This window comes from Aptenodytes patagonicus, chromosome 2, assembly GCF_965638725.1.
Source record: "Aptenodytes patagonicus chromosome 2, bAptPat1.pri.cur, whole genome shotgun sequence".
Taxonomy (NCBI): Eukaryota; Metazoa; Chordata; class Aves; order Sphenisciformes; family Spheniscidae; genus Aptenodytes; species Aptenodytes patagonicus.
In genome coordinates this window covers 72,797,391-72,817,716 of record NC_134950.1, presented here as the reverse complement: position 1 = coordinate 72,817,716, position 20,326 = coordinate 72,797,391, and the positions used below count along the sequence as shown (strand labels likewise).

The following is a 20,326-nucleotide window of genomic DNA, read 5'->3' as shown; positions in this document are numbered from 1 at the left end:
GTAACATCTCCTTAAGGTTGTCCTCATTTGGTAAAACACCTAAACAGATGTTTTGCTTGCTTGAATATGTGCTTGCTTAAGAGCCATTGACAGCAGTGATCCCCTGTTTTGGTGAACTGGAACCTCTTCTTGTCATTTATAAATTTTCTGTAATGGCCATCCCCTGTAGATGCACGTATGTATGCCCACGAGCATCCCATTGAGCCCAGTCACACACACTTCTGCCTGAAAACTGCTCATGTGCATAATGTTTGCTGGATTGCAGCCTTGCTTTATAACTAATTTAAAAACTAAATGAAATGTTTCTTCTCCAGAAGGGAAATTCTGCTGCAGAAATATGCATTAAGCAGTTGGGGCATTAAAGGTTTTAAAATCCGAACTCCATAAAATGAATTGTTTTATCATTTGCAGAGGATTCATTACTTTCTAAGAGGCCTTTTGTCAAGTAAGCATTTTGCAAACGAAGCTAATCAGCTCTGTTCCTGTTTATAATTCTCCCACCACAAATATTTATACATTATAATTTGTCCTTCTGCTTTCCTGCCTATCTAAGCACAAGCACATTAAAATTTTTCTGACATGCCGTTGCATTCAGAAAAGCCCTACAGGTTATAACAGAAAATTATAAACTCTCTGTAGTTTTTTCTTTGTAGGCCATTACAGAGAGTTGAACAGAGCCAGCAGCAGAGACAAAGGGCCATGCTAACTAGTGCCGAATATGCCACCGTACCCCTCCTCGCTCATGTGCTTTTTTTGGCTCCCCCACCTCATCCCAGTGCTGCCAGGAGTGATGCTAGAAACTATACCCCTTGCGCTGCTCTTGTGGTGCAGAGAGGCTGGATTTGGAGGGGGGATATTTGACTTCTTGTGGAAGATAAGACCACCACGCTGTGGGACTCCGTCACGCTCCTATCTCCAAACTGGCATGCTGGCCCTGTGCCCAGGCACTGCAGGACAGGCTGCCATCCAGCACGTGTGCTCACATACCAGCTGGCATGGCAGCCTGGGGCATGAGTCTCGTGGGGTGCACCAGGGCACACGTTTGCTGGCATTTAGCGTCTGTGGCTGTCGGTATCCAGAAGAGGTGGCTCAGAGCTGCACGCGGAAGTCAGGAGTTGGATGTCAGGGCAGGACATCCCCCAGGAGGGTCTGCCCCATCCTTGCTGCCCCAGCATCAGCATCTCCCCGTGTACATCAGTGGCACTGGGTGGAGGGGGCAGCAGGGAGGGGAAGGGACCACCCCCCATGCTCCTCAGCCTCTGTGGTGTCCCCAGCTCTGCTCCCAGCAGACGGAGCTGGGCTGAAGAGGGGTCCTGAGGACTGGGGTCACCAGAGCTTGGACGGTGGCAGTTGGCATCCCCTGCTTGCAAAGGGTGCATGGGCAGCCCAGCTAAGATCTTCCTGTCCCATGCCAAGTGTTATCAAGCAGCACAAGACAATTAAGCTTCACTCAGCGTTGAAAGCGATGCAGGCAGCATTTGCCTGGGGAGCCAGGGGGAGCTTTTCTGATGAAAACAGGAACGCTGCTTGTCCCACCTGACTGACCTGTGTCTTAACTGTGCTTGTTGTTTTCAGGCGTTCACGATTCAGGGGCAGTATGCCATCCCTCATCCAGACGTGAGTCCTGCGCATGTAAATTACTCCCTTTTTCTTCCTTTCCCTCTTATTTGTTCTGGGCAGCATTTGCTTTCTACAGTTAGCAATAAAGACACGGCCTAAGAACACCTTTCCTGAACAACACACTGTAGAGCCACGTGTTAGCTCAGCTGCATCTCTCAACTTCCGTAATAATTGCTAGAAAGTACAATGGCCCAGGAACAAATGACAGTTATCTTGGTCTTTCTTTGCATGTGATATATTTGAGTTCTTTTAATATGTAATTCTACAGTAATTAGTTAATATTAACAATAGCCATTACATGTAATAACAGTAGAGATGTCATTTATAACCAGTTTGGGTCGTTTTTTTTTTCCTCTACAGTAGATTAGAATGAATGATTAAACCTTTTTTTTGTTCCAATATAATTTTAATTAATCCAGTTTTAGAACATGTAAGATGGTTTCTCTGCTCTGAAATAATTCCATTTGATTGGTTAGTTCTAATTTCCCATCCTGCCCTGCAGTTGACCAAGCTTCACCAGTTGGCTATGCAGCATCCCCCCTTTACTCCCCTTGGGCAGACCACCCCTGGTTTCCCTGGTACGTACCCATGATCCCCTGGGGATGTCCTTCTTCTTAACAGCTTTGTTTCCCGTGGTCATTACATCATTTTAATAATAAATGTGGTCAATGACCAGCAATCCTTCTGTTTTTACACATTAATCTCTGTTCTCCCCCCCCCCCCCCCCGTGCCTCTGTTACAGTTCCTTTCATCATTACTAAAACGTGCTTTGTTTGTTACATTTATTTAATCAAAACCGCTTCATTTGTGCCATTGGCTAAAAGCCCTGAGTTTCTTTTGTTCGGTCCTTGTAAAGTTATTATGGACCATACAGTATGTACCAGTTGGTCCCGAGTGAAGTACTTGGGCGTGCATCTTGTCAAATTTCCAGTTTGGTAACATGGTTCAGAAAGAAGCAAACATAGGAAAACAGTATGTAATCGTGGTACAGAAATACCGATTAAAGAAATTACGGCACGCTGAAACTCAAATTCCTTGTAGAGCCAAATGTCTTAAGAGCCTCTGTAATCATCACTGCTGGGACAAGTGCTTCTCTTCCTACTAGATATGCAGATATAACTACAAAATGCAATGGAAATTTAGTTAAATTAAGGACTGCAAATTTGGTCCATACTTACTAAAGCTGAAGCTGAATTCTTGATTCAAGAGTGAGAAGTCAGTTAACCCTGCAATAAATCATTTTTACGGTACTTCACTACATACATGCTTGGCATCTAAAAACTTCACAAAACAGAAGTACCTATGTACTGGTACATGCCTTGTATGGCAAATAACATTTTATCACATACATCCAATTCTGTGAGCAACTTGATTGTTTTATATTCAATGTAAAATAAGTATATGCAACTCTTAATTGAATGTAAACATAAGTAAAAGGTAGGTGAGTCACTTTTTTGTAAGAGTATTTCTTTTCCATCTTTTCTAGTTGGAAATGAGTATTTTTGGCATGTCTTTACAGATAATAATAATAATAAACACCAAAAAAAGAGAAAAGGAGAGAAAGACACATGACATACAAAGTATACTTTTGTTTCTTCATGATGTATCTGATAAAATATCTACAAGAAATACTAAATTGCCTTTCCTAGCTTTATATTTTCCTTATTCTTGTCATTAACATGCTGCTCCTTAATCTTTTCCTGGTTATATTTGTGAGATGTACGTTTCTGTAATGTTACTCTGTGTTAGAGCAGTAATTCCATTTTTCCTGAGCATTTTCCTTTTGTCCACCCAATTTACAAACAAATGTATGCAGCTTAGAGTATTTTGTACATTTCCCTTCAAAAATTACCCTTCCCAACATTTCTTCAGCAACTAATCCCACATATAACTTCCAAATTTTCCTAGGTTAATTTCCTCAACCTTAATTTATGATTTTTTTTTTCTTTTTCATATCTATGTATTTTGTTCTGCTAATTGTTCGTTTGACTTCCACTTTCATTTTCCGTATTCTAGAACTCCTGGTAGACAGGTCAAATTTCAGCCATCCATTAATTTCTCAATTGATGTGTTTAGAACAAGCTTGAGACTTTTAGGGGAAACCCTTCATTTTCTAGAAGCTTTTTATGACCCTGTGGAATCTCATGTGACATTTGTTGCTTTGGTGGGTTAAAGGTTAATTAAAATGACTCATTTAAAATTAGTCCAGCCCTCTGAGTTTTGCATTTCTTGCTTTCTTTTCTGTTTCGCTACAAGTTCTCTATTTTTCTTTGCTCCTTTTTTTTTTTTTTCCTTCTTATTGTATGTTTCCTTCTTTAAAATATCCTTTGTTGTGTCTTGCCCTTCTTGCAAACTGGCGTAACATTTTCCCTCTGTCCCCTGAATAGGACTGGATGCCACTACTCCAACCAGTTCCCATGAACTTACTATTCCCAATGATGTAAGTGGACCAATAGTCAGTATCACTTTCTCTTCTCTCACTCTGCCACCGGAGGGGAAACCTCTCGGGTTTGGCTGATTTGTAAACACTAGTCGCCAGAATAAACTGTACGGCATTTAGTCTGTTGGGGAGGGGTATTAGGGGTTAGTGAAATGCTGGACAGAAGCGGCAGAAGTGACTGTCCCCTCTCGTGTCAGGCCTCCAGGGATGCTGGTTTAGTTGCATGACGGTGCCAGCGCCGCGGTGCTTCGCCGGACTTGTTAAAGCCTGGGTGCCTGCTGCTTACAGTGGTCTTAGATGAGTTATCAAATTCATCTCTCAGGTGGCACTAGCACAGGCAGTCTCAGCAGAAGGGCTAAAAGGGGTGGAAAAATGTGCAGCCCCGGGTGCTGTGTGTTGGGCTGGAGTCCTCCGTGCCAGGGGATGGAGAGCTTGCCCCACAACAGCTTGCGCCGTGCCAGTCTCCGCTGCACCCCTCACTTATCTGAGACGGCATTTTTCCTGAGCAAAAAAGCTACTTCAGTTATGTAAAGGTGCAATACAAGGTTTATCTGAAAAACAAGGGCTAAAAACATTCCTGCTGCAGCAACTCTGGACAGGCTGTGATGGACAGACCCAGTCTCCATGAGCAATATGGTGCTGAATCTTAAAACAGCTACTCAAAATGCCCAGCTGATACGTTGCGTGTTGTATAAAAATGCCTTCCCATTTTATTCACTTTCATTGCAAATGGCTGGGGGCGGGGGAGGTGGGTGGTGTTCAGTTTTCATTACAAATGAGTCACTTGGAAAATGGAAGATTTCCCCTCCAGTAAAAAAAGCTTTCAAGCATGAGTGGGATCACAAATAGCAATTATATTACTTAAGAGATACTTAGAATATTGTGTAAGCCCTATTAAACTCAGTGGCAATGATTTACAGTAAGAAAAAAATACAGAATAACGAAAAAGCAAAGGTGTGAGTGCTGTGATTTCGTAAGCTTTCTGTTACTTAAAAGATGCCCTGCTGATTTATCAGTACCTGCTTTACAACCCAATTTATTGTATGTTGAGAATTTTATGGGAGCACCCTATTTATCCTTGCAGTGCAAGTTTTTTAATCTCACTTTCAGGCAAATGTTGGTTTTGCAATCAGTGATATAAATCCAAGGTCACTCTTCTGACTCCATTTCTCTCAGGGTCCATAACAGAGAAAGAGAGGGAGAAAGTTGTCCTTGTGTCCTGTAGTGCAGTAAAAAATTAAAAAAACCCATCATTTTCTCATCCAGGAGGTATGAAATGCCCCGGCTCAGCACTGTCCTCTGAAAAGCAAACACACATCCGTGCGTTGTTTCTAATAGAAGATTTTTCTGGCTACGTAGTGCATGTCTTGCTGTTGTTGCCAAAGGAGCAAAACCAAGGTCAAAATGGGGTTAGGCTTAGAAACAGCCTGCAGGAGCTCTACAGGTGGTGAAAGGGAGTTCTGATGTTCGTATGGTGTCAAGGTGTGCATTAAAGGACCGAAAGGCATTAGTGCTGCCCACGTGCACTGCGTGCGTGTGCGTGTGTGTGTGCACCCGGTGCTGCAGCACTGACGCAGAGGGGAGGAAGGGTTCTCGCATCCCATCGGGCATCAGGGGCTGCTTGGGAATTTTGCAGGGGGAAAAACAGTTTCCCCGTGCGTCTCCCTGAGGCGTTCGCTCTGCCTGTGCCCTGGGCTGTCCTCAGGCTGCAGCAGCAAGAGGGTACCGTCCCTGGAGTCTCCCGGCATAACCGTGCATACCGGTGTCCTGCAGCCCCATCACGCTGCAGCAAGGCTGCTCTCCAGGCAGCCCAGTGACAAAAATGAGAATGTGAAGGAGATGGAGGGACATGGGTCAGAGAGGGAGCCAGGTGGGGAGGCGCCAGCACCCGTGTTTCGTGTGTGCCCTGTCAGTCAGATGCTGTGCATGGAGGGAGGTCAGGGAGGGAGAAGCAACAGCAGTTGTGCAGCAAAGCCTGCATGGGTAATTTGACTTTGCTTTCCCAATAAGCATCTCTTAGTCACGGTTTTGATAGACAGACAGTCGGCATGGCACGATGATTATTTATCTGGTTGAAGGTGAAGAAAGCTGCAGGCCCTGGCACGGGGCTGTAGTGCAGCCCCGAGGCTGCACGTGGCCAGTCCCCTGCCTGCCCCGACTCCAGGGGTCCCCTGTGCTGCATGAGTCCCCCAGCTTTCTTATCGCATGTGCTTATGTGTGCAAAAGTCCAGCACACACGAGAAGAACATGAGACTTGCAAATATCTACATGCTCCGCAGCTACCAGAGAAGTCAGTGTATATCTACATGTGCTACACTTATTTTTTTAAAACCAAGGTAATGATAAGCACATAAAGCCAAAGCCTCAGTAAGAATCTGATGGAGCAAAACCAGATATAAAGAGAATAAGGAGCTCAGACTTTAGCCTAGTCTACAGAAAGTAGATATTAATAGTCTTTTACAATTTGCATAGCTTCATATTAAATTAAATTTTCTTCACTCCCTCTGGCATTAAGGCAGTGACAGAAGGTTTTTTTTCTGTTAATAATAATTCCTGTAACAACATCATGCTGCTTTCTTCATACAGTATGCTGATAATTGCAGCTAACCTGTTGCTCAAGAACAAAGAGATAGCGGAGAACAAAGAAATGCATTTTACAGAAAGTTATTTTCCACATGCTAAAAGCCGAGGCTTACTCTCCAAATAATGAATTCAGAAGATTTGCCTTTCTAGGTTTCCTCATAACTTCTGGGTATCTCCAAAAAGAAACCAGAGAGGACATTTCTCTAGGTCCCTCTCAGAAGTCACTTTGATCCTTATCTAGTATCTCCTTTTCCTCATCAAAACCTCTAATGGGGGCGTTTGGTTGCCTTTCTTTCCTTGCTAGGATCTTGTCTGGACTTCCACTGCTGCCTAAGTTACACAATGTAAGTGTGTTTCACATAAATCCCAGAATAAAGTGGCGTTAACAGTGGCAGGTCCTTAAGGGAACAGAAGGGATGGTATCCCTGGGTGTAGCTCATTGGGCACAGATAACAGATGTCTTAAGATTTCATGATCCAATCCCCCAAAATGCCCATTGAGAGTAAATGAACAAACCAATAATAAAAAAAAATCTGTCTCATTAAAAATTATGCATATTTTGCATACTTGTGGGAGAGACAGGCAGAGGCAAGTAACAGGAAAACAACTTCCCCCTCAGAAAGCACCAAGAACATTTTAAGAAAGCTATAAATCTGATCAATACTCCATAGAAACAGAAATGTCAATCCATCCAAGTTTGAAATGGCATACTGAAGAACTACCTTTCTTTCTCCATGGAGCCCGAAGTACTTCCCTGCAAACAACGGAGGGGGACCCCCATGTGCAAAATGCTCTCGGAGCAGCCCGCGGTGAAATCCAGCACCAGCTCCGCATGATGCTCCAAGTAGGTCTGCGTGGCGCTGCCTCTTCCACCAGCGGTCACTGGGGAGACTGAGCTCTCATCTTTGCAGATCCCCAATCCATCGCCTGCCGGAGGGGAGAATCAGTGCAAGCCTTTAAGGAGAACATAAGGGCAGTGTCCGACCCTAGCTGTGACTTCCAGCAAGGCCACCCACCACCTACACGTTACAGGAAAATTGCACCTCGCCCTCCCTTCAGCCCTCTTCCAGAAAAGTCCTGAGAACAAGTGCCATGTTCTTATAAAACTAAGCTGCTGGCTAAGTCCATCCGTGGCTCAGAAACTTTCCAGTTGTATGAAAGGGTTTAAAAGCAATGGTTAGGCAAAGACTTACGAATCCACACAAGATGTGCTGGGAAAGGTCCTGCAGTAGTGTAAGTAAGTCAAAGCGCTTCTACTGAAGGCAAGGGACCTGTGGATTCAACCTCAATAAATCTACCTTACTGCTGAGAGCCTCCCATGTAATAGGGAAATAATGCCCAGAGCAAAAATACAGAGTTAACCAGATTCTGTCAATGTTTAAGGGGATGTGTTATCAAAAAAAAAGTCATTTTTATCATTTTTTATGTTTGCACAAGGCCTGATTTTTGTCTCCCCTTAATCTAAGAAAATGCCATTTGATTCCTCAAGTAGACCTGTCCAGATGAGATCAAGAATCAGTAGAAAGATTTTGCAGACTTAATATCCATCAGAAGCAAGTGAGACTGTTTGTGGCACAAGGCACTAGTTAGCATTAAAAGTAATTCCCCCCCAGAACCACCTACTGCTCACTTTAGGGAACAGGATGGGACCTGGTGATGGGCCCTCAATAAGTTGAAGTGCACACAAATCTGCAGAGTCATTTGGGTTACACAACAAGTAGTAAGAAGGCTCATTTCTGAACATGTTTTCTCAGTTTTCTATATGACTTCTTGCAAAGCCTGTGAAATTATTATAGTCCAGATTTTGCATTATCCTGGCAAGGGAAATAAAGTTGTTTTTTTATTATTATTATTATTATTATTATTATTATTGTTTCTTAAGAGGCACAGAGTATTTAAGCATCTCTTTCCAGGCCCTGCAGTAAGTCTGTAAAGAACTGTAATCATACCTCAAGAGATTATTTCTCCCTATAGAGGACTCTGCCCCAGCATTTCTAACTAAAAAAAAACCCAAACCAACCCAAACCTGGAACTAAGAAAGCCTGTATCTTTACGAAAAACGGTTGAAGAGTCTCCTTCATGATGAGCACCTGCTTGCTCAACTAATGCAGAGGCTTTGCCAAAGCCAATGGATTTGCTCTGGGTTGGTGGTGGGGAACCAAGGGGAACCACGTGCACCCATGGACAGGTATGATCAACCCCTCTGTTCCGGACAGCAGATACCAAGTTGCAGAGGCTACTTCCTTGGCCCTTTTTACCAGCACTACATTCATTATAAGAAAATAATCTGATTTTTTTACCGGTATTTAAAAGAAAGTGAGCTCCGTGCCACTTCCTGTGAGAAGCAGTACTCCGCAGCATTGGACTTGGATAATAAACCAAAACCTAAAAGTCTGATTGTTCCCAGTGCTGCACAGAAGTAATGCAGTGCGATGGACGTAGAGGAGCAAACCTGTAGGAAACACCCAGCAGGAAGCTGTTATTATTAAGCTCTGACAATGACTTTAGCATTATGGGAAATAAATATATATTTAGCATTTATATTTAGCATTATGGGGAAGAAAAAAAAAAATGCAAGAGATGGACCTGAACCAGAGATGGCATAGTGTATTGAGAGAAACTATCAGCATCAGGAGTTTGGGGTGGAAAGAATCACAGTAGACCTTCCAGTCCCACCCTTTAAGAGTCCAGACTCCTGATTCAGTCCTGTTTACATTGGTATCAACAGAACTTTGCTGAAGGACAGAGTAAAACTAGAAAAAGGCAAAAAGCAGAATCTATGTTTTAGGGTTGGTTTGTTGGGGGTTTTTTTGGCATGAGGAGGAATGAGGTACACTGACGTAGGGGAAGACAGATTGGAAGCGGTGCAGAGAAAGTGAAAAAGGAACAGTTTTTCCCTGGTGCTCACAGTCCAAGGAGGGGCTGCCAGCTGGTTTTGAGGTATATGGACAAATGGTGATACACACAACACACGAGCAAGCTCTGCAGGTCACTGCTATGGCTCTTCCCGGGCAGCAGAAGGAGAAACGGGTTCAAAAAGAAATTGTCAGACACATGGACTATTGAGCATAAAGGCAGAGATACCAGCTGCTACTCAGGTAGTCTGTAAGCCTTAGGTGGGAATTTGGGATACCAGCAGAAACTTTGTTTTATACCTCACACTGTTTTTATCCTTTTTTCTGTAAGCGTGTGCTACTGCCACAGTCAGAGACAGGCTGCTGGGCTAGGTGCACATCTGATGTGAGCTGTTCCGCTCAAGTCTTGAGAGAGTTAAAATATATATTCATACACATACACATATGTGTGTGTGTGTGTGTATGTAAATATGTGTATATTAGATATATTATACATATATATATTTATAGTATATGTATTATACTATAGTGCATAGTAGGTTTGGTATAGGCTACAGTAGGTTTGGCTCCTCTCTCACATAGGCCAGCTTTAGCACTTATTTTCTGGAGAATTGCATCTTGATTTATTCCGTAAATGAGAGTAACGCACTCTGTATGTTGAGCAAGCAGGTGAGCATCAAAAGTAATGCAGCACCTAAAGTCCTCGAAAACAGCTATATGTTTACTGTCCTCCACGTTCCCTAACTCCGTCTACTGAGCTTGGAAAAGCAGCAAACCCATGTCTGTGAAACACGCAGCATTGCATGCAAGGTAGCAAATTTCAAAGTCTGGGGAAGCTTGCTTTTGTGGTGAGGGACTTTTGTGGGACTGAATTACACAGAGCCTGCCAAGTCATGTGAAATGGCCAGCTACGGAACGACAGGGGGGCAGCTGACAGCATTGGAAAGGTCACTCTTGAAAAGAGATACGTGTTTGGATGCAATTTGACATGGCTTCATCTCGAAGCAAGGCAGGGCAGGTGTTTTTATGTAAAACCAAATGTCCATGGCCTGATTGATCAAAGATTTGTAGATGAAAACCAGTCCCTTGAACTTCTTCCAGAACCCATCAGCTCTTGAATATTCAGATGATAGTGCACAAATTTCAGTGTAAGTAATATGTAATAGGAAAGGCACCCCAGAGAGAGCCCAAGCACCCCAGCACTATTCTCCCTGCATGGCAAATGGAGAAGTGTATTCTGTCTGAGCTGCAGGTTGTGTCACGGCTTGCAGAGCACGTTCAAGTAACCTGTTATCACAGCAACAAAGGATGACTTTGGAGAGCTTCAGACCGACGGTTACCGAACCTCTCTTCCAGATACTTGCATCACCAATGTCTTTGACCGGTCTGGACTGAAGCCTCGCTACTTAATTCAAAGTCAGCTAGGAGACTGCAAATTCTTTCTACTGACACACCTGGGTCCCAAGCCTCGTTGGAGGACCCCCAGCACATACAAGTGGCAGCCTCCTGAGTGACCCGGCAAGTGCCTTCTCAGAGCTGGTGAACCAGGCATGTAAGACTATGTCTCACAACGTGCCTGAAGAACCAGCAGTCCCACGCAGTTCCTCTACTTCGAATGCCACAATGACAACCATGCCTGTGAACTGGACTGCTTGAAATTCTTCTAAATAATACATTTTTATATATTTTTGCATGTTTTTTTACACCAAGTAATTTTATCAGATTTCCACCCTTCTGCTTTGGGCAGACTGAGGGAATATGCGCAGTTTACATTTTCCTGTTGACACTTAGGACATAATTATTAAAGCAACCAGAAGCATATTCAGATCTGCACATCGGGTGAGAAGTATCAGAGGAATCTGAAGACGTGACAGGCACCATAACAGCTGCTTCACAGAACCTAAATCCCGGTCACTACTTTATAAGCTCATCAGTAGCAACAGATGGTTTCTTGACCAGTCACTTCAAGATCATCATCGCAAAAACAATTAGATGCTTGTTGTGGCAGAAGGAAATAGTGACAGCCTCCACTCCTGTTGGCCATTTCAAGCCACTCCGATATCTGGGGGAACAACTCTAGCTAGCAGTCAAGTAAAGATGACCCAAGGTTTTTTCCCCGCCTTGTGCTCCATCCTGCTTCTGCAGTAGTGAACGCTTCTGACCAGATTTGGGTAAATTACAGCTACAGTATGGCATGCAAATGATTCACAGGAACAAAATTATGGAAGTCCGTCACCAGGTTGTAACAGATAAGAGCGGATCTAGTGCTGCCAGCTTTGCTGTACAATGATGGTCTGGTAGGACTGCCTTTGCTTTCCTCACACTGATGGCATACTCTGATAAAACCCAAAACCCACCACTGGCTGGCTCTGGTGCTACCACCTGTGCTCTGGGTGCTCTTCTCTCCTGCTTCACCTTCACTACCTGCGGACCGTGGAGCCCAGTGAGACTGAGGTGTAGGAAGTGGATGCTTAGGGATCCCTGTGCTGCTAACATCTAGTGTATGCAAGCACATTTGTGTGCACACAGAGACAGGCTAGAGGCTTCCCAGTGAAGCTCACATAGGTCCTTTGCACTGGCACGTGCAGTCACACACTAAGACAGGTCCTCAGGATAAGGACAGGGAGCTCAGCGAGGCCCTCCACTTTGAAGAGGATGGGAAATCCTGTGTGCATTTCCCAGAACACTCTTTTCTCCCCTCATGGGTGCTCCTCTTGTGCTTGGTCAATGTTTCAGCTACCCGGGTACCTGCTTCAGCTTTCTGCTTGTCCCTGAGGATTACGTTGCAGGGGATTTCTGCTTTTGATAAAATGTCTGGACAATGTGAATCGGTTTCTGGCAAGATACTCCAAGTACCAGAAAGGATAACACGTCAGGGCCTGAAGCAGCGGGAAGGGTAGGAGGGGAAGGCGGTGTCTGCATCCTGGCACGTCCTTCTGCCAAACTGGCAACATCATCCCAGTGTCAACAGCCCTGTAAAGTGAAGTTTCCATTTTCTACCCATTCTGGCCATTGCTGAGCTTCTCAGCACCCATCCTTCCCTAACACAGAACAAAAGACACCCCCCACACACACCACCACCCTTACAGAAGCCAAAATTTCTCAGCCTCAGCTGCCTGCTTGGTGCCCACTTGCTCTTGGGGGCTCCCTGTGCCAGAGGAGCAACACCCCGGCACAGCTATCACACTCCCTTACCCCAGCTGCAGCTGCAGCGGTTACGTGTGCTGCTGAACACTTTCTTGAGGTCTTGCACACAGCTTCCAAGAGCTTGTGACTCCACCAAGAGCATTTAAACAACCTTTAAAACACTGTTAATTGAAGAGAACACCCACGCAATTTTACCAAAAAAAATTGAGGGGATCTAGGGGGACACACACACACACAACTCAGGCTCAGTTTTAGTCATGAAATATGAGTTTTGGTAAGTTTCTGTAAAGGAATGCAGACAAAGTTCAGTCTCTTCCTACACCTGTTTCTGCCTGCAGTTACTGAGCTGTAAATCCCACTGACTTTAATGGCACAGTACGTGGCCAAGTGAGGACCACGTGTGCCCAGGGAGGTGTAGGACTAGCAGCACACTGGAACGGTGCAGAGCCTCACAGTGGCAGTTTTGGGTGGTCAGCCTGACTTCCAGCTGCTGTTCTTGGCTTGCTGCTGCCACTGGCAAGTCAGGCTGGGCTGTGTTCTGTATTCGTCAGCACCACGGCACACTGTCATTTTCTGCCACTGAAGACAGCTTAATAATCTGATATTAAGTTGACACCCATGTAGCAGCGAAACTTGATTTAGAGACATATGACCATAAAGCCGATAGACCGCGCTAGTTATTCCTTCCAAACAGCACAGCAAAAATCTTTTGTTTTGATATTGAGGCTTTCATAACCATGTTTTTATCAATACTACAAATTGCAGTTAAGTGGTTTTTGCTTGTGTCTGTGGCACTAATCTCAGTCTTTGTCCGCTCCAGTTAATAGGCTGCATTATTGGCAGACAAGGCAGTAAGATAAATGAAATCAGGCAGATGTCAGGAGCGCAGATCAAGATTGCTAATGCCACAGAAGGCTCCGCAGAACGACAAGTTACAATCACAGGATCCCCTGCAAACATCAGCTTAGCACAGTACCTCATTAATGCAAGGTAAGTTTGCTTTGTAAGTGATAATGCTTCTGCGAGATTGCTCTGCCTGCTCTCCAGCAAATGTCTGTCCTGGATAGATTCAGAAAGTTGCTTTGCAGTGTCCATTTTGCATAGTATTATTCAATTCCTAATGATTTGTAAAGCCTGTATCACTAGAACCTGTGTTTGCTGTTGGTTTATATGGAAAGCAGCTTAATCTGGTGCAATTCCAGGTACCTGTTGAATGACAAAAGCGGAAAAATCTGAATACTCACATTGACAACCACCTAAAATATAGGTGGATAAATTAAATGACAATCATAAATTCTTTAGAAGAAAATGCTTTTCACAGACCCATTTTACTCTCCTAAATGGCAAATATAGTGAAACAGATTGCAAAACAGATTTAATTTACTAACTGGAAATTGTCATGCAGAATTGATATTAAATTCACATTTGGTTGCTAAAGGGGCACGGGCTTTATTTTTTTTCAGAGACAGCATCACAAATTTGTAAAAAGCGTTCCCTAATGTGATGGGGTGAGGCTATCTGCTTCTCCACTTCTCAGTGCCAGAATTAATGAAAGGACTGCCTGTTTAGCTAAGCCATTGAGATGGCTTAAGTCTCTATCAGTTTTGATATGATTATTTAGAAGAGTATTAAAATTGATACCACCTTTATTTACAATTATCCTGAGAAGATAGTGCAATGGATATAGTGCTGTCTGATAGATCTACTCGTAAACGGTGGACCGAGGCAATATATTGTGGGGAGGGGGAGTATCTATGTATTTTATTGAGTTTTTTTTTTTTTTTCCTTTTCTTCCCCCCCCAAAAAAAAAAAATACGGTGATACGAATCAAGCTTTGTGTTTAACTGTTTGCTGTTAAGGTAGTAGAAAGTATGTGATTTATATGCGGAGGGGCTGTAGTCATAGCAGGCCTACAGTCTTGTATGGTCCAACCTCCTCTCCAGCCCAGTTCTGTAGTGCACCACTGCAAGCCACTGTAAATGTCTTAATGGAGGAAAAGGATGTTTGTGCAGCTCTGTGTTACAGCAAACAAAAGTATTACTTTTTAAAATTCAGTTTGAAAGTAGTTTGCTAGGAAAAGTTATATTGAGGGGTGGCGTTGTGAAGCCTAAGATAAGCCGTTTCCAGAATCCTAAAACAACCTACAGATCTTTTGATTTATATTCTTTGTAGCAAATATAAGTCAATTCCATAAGCCCTGTAATCAAATAAAAATGTGTTCCCTCCTTTAACCCTTAAGGATATGTTCTTCTCTTGGTGTTCAGGGATTCCCCACACATCGAGACGAGAATAGACCCCTTCATTTTTAGTTGCACAAACACCATATGGCATGCATCTGGAACTCAGAAGATAACAATTTAAGATCTTCAAGACAGCTAAAGCATGCAAATAAAATAATGCACTTATTAATGGAGTTGCAGTGAGCTGCTCACCAGAAACTCTAGTGAACAAACCTCTGTTTGACTCACTTTAGAAAAGCCTGGGAACTCTCACACTTCTGTATATTACTGCTTAATGATTCTTTCGATGGAATGGGATATATATGAGGTCTTTTAACATACTTTTGCAAAGAAGAAAACTTCTCAGCAGTCATATACCATGGATACTCTATCTATACCCTGTGAAACCAGAAACAAAATATTTTCTTCCTGTTGAATTTCTAGATAGAAGTCATTTGTTACCATCATCTACAATAAACCATCATATATTATTATGTACCATGTGTTGAAACTGTATTTAGATGAAGTGACTTCATTTGTAAATGAAGACCCTTAAAGTAATGTATAATAAATTAAGCTCTAAGGTAACATAGGACAATAAGGTGGCTTTTTCATTTTAAAAAGTGACAGCGTTCCAGATTTCTCCTTTCACAAGAGAAATTCTTGTCCAGTTAGGTGCCACCGCAGCAGCAGTGCTAGTTTGCAGTCGTACTGGAGGCAGAACTGAGAAACTCTCAGGCAAGAGGGAGGTCTCCTCCAGCTGGGGTTTAGGTGCTTGGGCAGGTTTTCGAGAGGCAGATCTAGGCTGCTGCTGCCTGTGCACGCTGGGAGCCAATTTCAGTGTTCGGCAGTTCTAAACCTGTCACAAGTACTGCCGTCTCTTTTAAAGATGTTGGCATGAAATAAACAGTGTTGGGGAAGAGCTGAGTACAGTGCCTAGGCTGCCCAAGGTATAGTCTGGTATGTCAAAATAATAATTATAATAAATAAAAGCCATATAAGCATTCAGGATAAGGTGGACTTTCTTTTTCTCTCCCCCACAAGATCTGTCATTCTCGTGGATTTGGTTTCCAGGGCCAGTATTTCTGCAAAAATCAGTGTCTCACAGCAGCATAGGATGTAAGGAAAAAAAAGCTATCCACTGTATTCCTGAAACAATCTGTGTGTATCTTTAAACTATCCTCCAACCAAAGTTGCCATCTATAGAATAATTTATCAAGTTGGTTTAAGACTTTTATTGCAATCTGGTGTTGAATATGTACATAATATACTCTAAATTATAGATACATAAATACATTGATACAATATCAAGACAGAGATTTAAATCTTTCTAAAGTATTGTTTTGATTCTGTATTGATCACCCGAGCGCTGACCTCTGTACGAGTAGAACGTGTCCTAGCTTGTTTGCAGTAGAAGTGTCTTTTGTTCCTGTAAAATCTTCTGTCTCTTAACTGGTCTCCATTGTAGTAACTGGATTTTCATTATCCAATTCCATCTTCTAGCTTTTATTAAGAATGAACCGCAGTTTAGGTTTCCTGTGTAATGTTTGACTTTGGCTTATAAATGAATTGTAGCCAGCAGCACTTTCTCCGTGTTGAAGAGCAGTTCCCTGAAGATATTTTTTACTGCCATTTTGATGACAGGTTCATTCACAGAGCTAACAGGACTGCCAAAGCCACACTCGAGCTTTATTCCTTTCACCAGTTTTGGGTAATGCAGGATGTGGCCTTCGGTGTATATATTCATAAAGTGTAGTTCTTCAAAGGGACTGTAAAATTGGCACCATGAAATTCTGCATGAGGGCTGCCTCATCCCCTTTCACATTCAATCTTGTTGCATCTACAATTGGTTTGGGAAACAGCTGCTGTCACAGGACAGCTGATAGCTAACCTGACGTACTTCCACCTTACACGTTACTACCAGTAATAAATGTGAAGCAGGGCAAATTAGAGCTTTAATTGCACCTGTGCGAGTACACCCGAGACGGGGAGTTTGAGTGGCTGCTACCAACACCAGCATTCAGCCTGTGGACTCTATTCTCCCTGCTGGTGCAGGAAAAAGCTCAGGCTCAAATATCATCCACATCAGTAGGAGGTTTTGGTTTTTGTTAAATGCAAGGTAGGCAAATTTGGAGTCACTGAAACACTGAGTCCTGCATTATCTTTCTATATGCCTCCCTCCCAGAATAAAACTGAGTTAGAAATATAAAAAAATTCAACTGTATAAACTGAGTTTTTAAAAAAAACCTATTAAGGTATCACCATGTAACCCCTACACCCCAAGTCAAGGATGTACACTGGAGTTGGATCCACCATTGCAGTGGATAGAAACAAGTATTCTTGATGTAAATCCTGCTGTGTGAGTAGATTGCAAGTAGCACAGCTAACAGCACAAGGATGCTCTTCTCTCTGCAAAGCGCAACTCTGCTGCAAAGGTTAGAAAAATTCTGAGATGCTCATCCATGGGGACAGATAAACACCACAGGTAGAAAAAACAAAGCCTTACCTACTACAAACGGGCCTGCATTTCATGCATTTGCCCTCCTCCCCTCCCAGCCCCGCAGAGAAGACGTGCACCTTCTAACTTCCCAGCAAAAGCCGACGAGGAGTTAATACTCCAAGAGCCCTCTTTCTTTGGGGGGAGGAGAGGAGCTTGGCGCTCCAGCCTTTCCCTCTTCTCCTCCACTCTCCTATCCCTGGCTCACACCCGCTTCAGGTATCCTTTAGACTCACCTTCAGCAGCAGTGTTTTGGGAAGCTTTAGTACAACATCCCCATCCCCTATATAGTGCTGGTTCATCGCTTGTGTCCTTGCCCTTGTACAAAGTGGGCAGGCCTTCTGGTCGCTGCCTTTCTCTGGCCATGAACAGACCAGGGGCTGTTATTCTCAAAACTGCATGTAAGTCTAAGGTGAGGAAAAGCGAGGCTTTCCCAAGCCCCGAGTAGGGCAACCATGCTCCCCTGCCTTGTCCTGGGCAAGGAGCCTGGCTACAGCTGCTCTCTAACCCTGCACGCCCAGCCCCTAGCGCCAGCAGGGACCAGCAAACCCTGCGCTGGGAAGCTTCCCCCAGGCCTGGTGGGACTTGATAAGAAAGCAGCAGGTCCTCTGCCACGCAGGTCCTCTGCACAGCCGGCCGGTTGCCCGGGGTGTTCCGCTCTGGGAGGGAGAAGCTGCTGCAGCTCCTCGGCTCACCTCAGGAGAAAGCCCAGGAGCCTCACAAGCTAGTAATTACTGAAAAAAAAAGCCCCAAACTTGGAATTAATACATGTATAACCGTATCGATCAAAGATTTTCTAACCCATAGTCCTATTTATATGCTAGGCTGCCGTACCTCCCAGCTGGTCACATAGAGAATGCATCCTGAAATTAGTATTTAGGTTGTTCGCCGACCCAAAACCCAGTGCACAAGCTGCAACAAATACACGGCAAAGGGAGGATTTATCTAGGTAAACGTTTTGTCATCTGGAAAAAAAAAAAAATGCGTCCTTGGAATTACTTTATTTTCATGTGTAAAACTGTACAGAAAAGCCTAATTCATGGGCCAAACTCATCTTGCCTGCCGATGGGTGGAGTTAGACTAAAGTGAAGGTGGTTTGATACCTACATCCTCCAAGGAGCCCGTCGCTGCCTTGGGCTCGGAGGTCGGGTCAATCTGAAGTTCCTCGTGCTGGCAGGGTCCGTCTGGCGATGTGTATGTTGTATCCATGTAGTACCTTGTCTGTCAGCTGGTAAGCTCTTTTATGTTCTCTGTAACCACTGCCACAAGCTCAGAAAGGATACCGCTGCTGTGGAAGCCGGGGTTTTTCAGTCTTCCTTTTTACTAATTTCCTTATAATTAGATTGCATAAATATTTTGTTGTGATTTAAAAAAAAAAAAAGTCTGGGTAAAGTACAAATGGAAGTGAACACACTGGCTAATCAGGTTTGTTTTATATGAAAAATGCACATTGACCTCACAATGAATGAAATGAGAACCTAACTTTCTGGAAAAAAAAAACAAAAAACAAACAAACCAAAACATTATGCCTTAGACGGAAGCAGCAAATCATTGCTCAGTCTCCTCTCATCCTAGCAAAATAACGAAGGGTACTATTTATGCCACAAAATTGACAAATTGAAAAAATTACCAAAACCCCCCACATCCCCCTTTCAAAAATACCGTGATTTTGAAAAGCGAAATTCACCCTATCAGTGCTGGGGAGTAAACTTCATAGTTATTTTAAGTTTTCTTTTAAGTTTTGTTTTTTCCATCTTTTTGCCATTACCTGCATTCCTTAGATTTCTTTTTTCATATGTAAAATGAACTAGCAAACCCCCTGACCTCTTTTTTTTTTTTTCTTTTTTTTTTTTGGAAAGAACTTTAGAGCCTCAGTAATGTTTTCACCATCAAATCATGAAAAACCCTTTTGTTATTTCTCTTCTTTAACACATAACATGTTCCTCCTTTGACCCTCATTTTCCCTTTTTTTCTCTCTCTCCCTCCCCCTCTTGTCTGTTCCCCTTGTCCACCGATCTAATCCTGCCCTTTCGTGGTTGCTGTACCTCCATCCCTCCCTCCCTCCTCCTCCTCCTCCTCCTCCTCCTCCTCCTCCTCCTCCCGGCCCCACCGCCCTGGCTGGACCCTCCCAACCTGTTTGTTCCTCTTCCTCTCTTCGTTTGCAGCTTAGAGATGGCTAAAGTCAGCACCCAGGCCGCTTCCGTCACGACCCCTGTTGACCTCAACATGAACCTCTCTCAGTCTGCCACCCCTACCTCCACCCCCACCTCCATGGCCGTGCTGGCGGCCGCCTCCGCCGTTACCGTCAGTACCCCCCCTCCCCTACCAACTCTGCCAACCACCCACTATGCCGTTCCTGTCTCCAGTCTGCTTGGCATGAAAACTGTCCCACTCCTGGCACTAAATGCCGCGGCCGCCGCGGGGGCCACGGGGAGTTTGTCCGCTTACACTGCCAAAATTCCTTCGACGAGCGGGGTTAAGAAATCTGACCGCCAGAAGTTTGCTCCATATTGAAGGGATGAGACACAATGCAAGCTTTGCCAGCTCTACCAAGAGTCTGTGGTAGATCCTAGTTATCAAGGAAACAATACGGCATCTTTTATTTTCTGTTAAATTGCTAGTGTTAACTGTTGCCGACTCAAGTCGTCTTCCGCTCTCCATAACGACTAACAGCTGGGCACCACCTACCAACTAGTTCCAACAGCGGGCGGGCGCCGGCGCGGGGGCTTTCCCCGCCGACGCCGTCCCTCCGCCGGGGCCGCGGCCAGGGCTGGCCCTCCGGCAGCCCCGCAGCACGGCAGGGTGCCCCCACCCCGGCAAGGAGACACCTGGCGAGAAAGAAAAAACATAAATGAGGCAAAATTTTGACAGCCCGGTCCTGCTCCGGCAATACTGCCTGGCATATAAAAGAAAGTTAAATCCATTTGAAGGGATCCTTCCAACTGCAGAACAATTTTCTATGGCA

General features: G+C 44.1%; 1 protein-coding gene across 5 annotated transcripts in view; it reads left to right on the top strand.

The window, feature by feature from the left end:
* Positions 1-20,052, top strand: part of LOC143156555 (poly(rC)-binding protein 3-like) — a 548,870-nt gene extending 528,818 nt beyond the window's left edge. For 4 of the 5 annotated variants that reach the window (XM_076330213.1, XM_076330216.1, XM_076330214.1 and 1 more), the window contains 5 exons: positions 1,576-1,632; positions 2,123-2,198; positions 4,008-4,060; positions 13,466-13,635; positions 19,527-20,052. In XM_076330213.1, the coding sequence (XP_076186328.1) occupies positions 1,576-1,632; positions 2,123-2,198; positions 4,008-4,060; positions 13,466-13,635; positions 19,527-19,875 (705 nt within the window). In that variant the 3' untranslated portion in view covers positions 19,876-20,052. The remainder of the gene's footprint in view (positions 1-1,575; positions 1,633-2,122; positions 2,199-4,007; positions 4,061-13,465; positions 13,636-19,526) is intronic. The other variant, XM_076330217.1, reaches the window with a different exon arrangement.
* Positions 20,053-20,326: the final 274 nt, after the last annotated feature.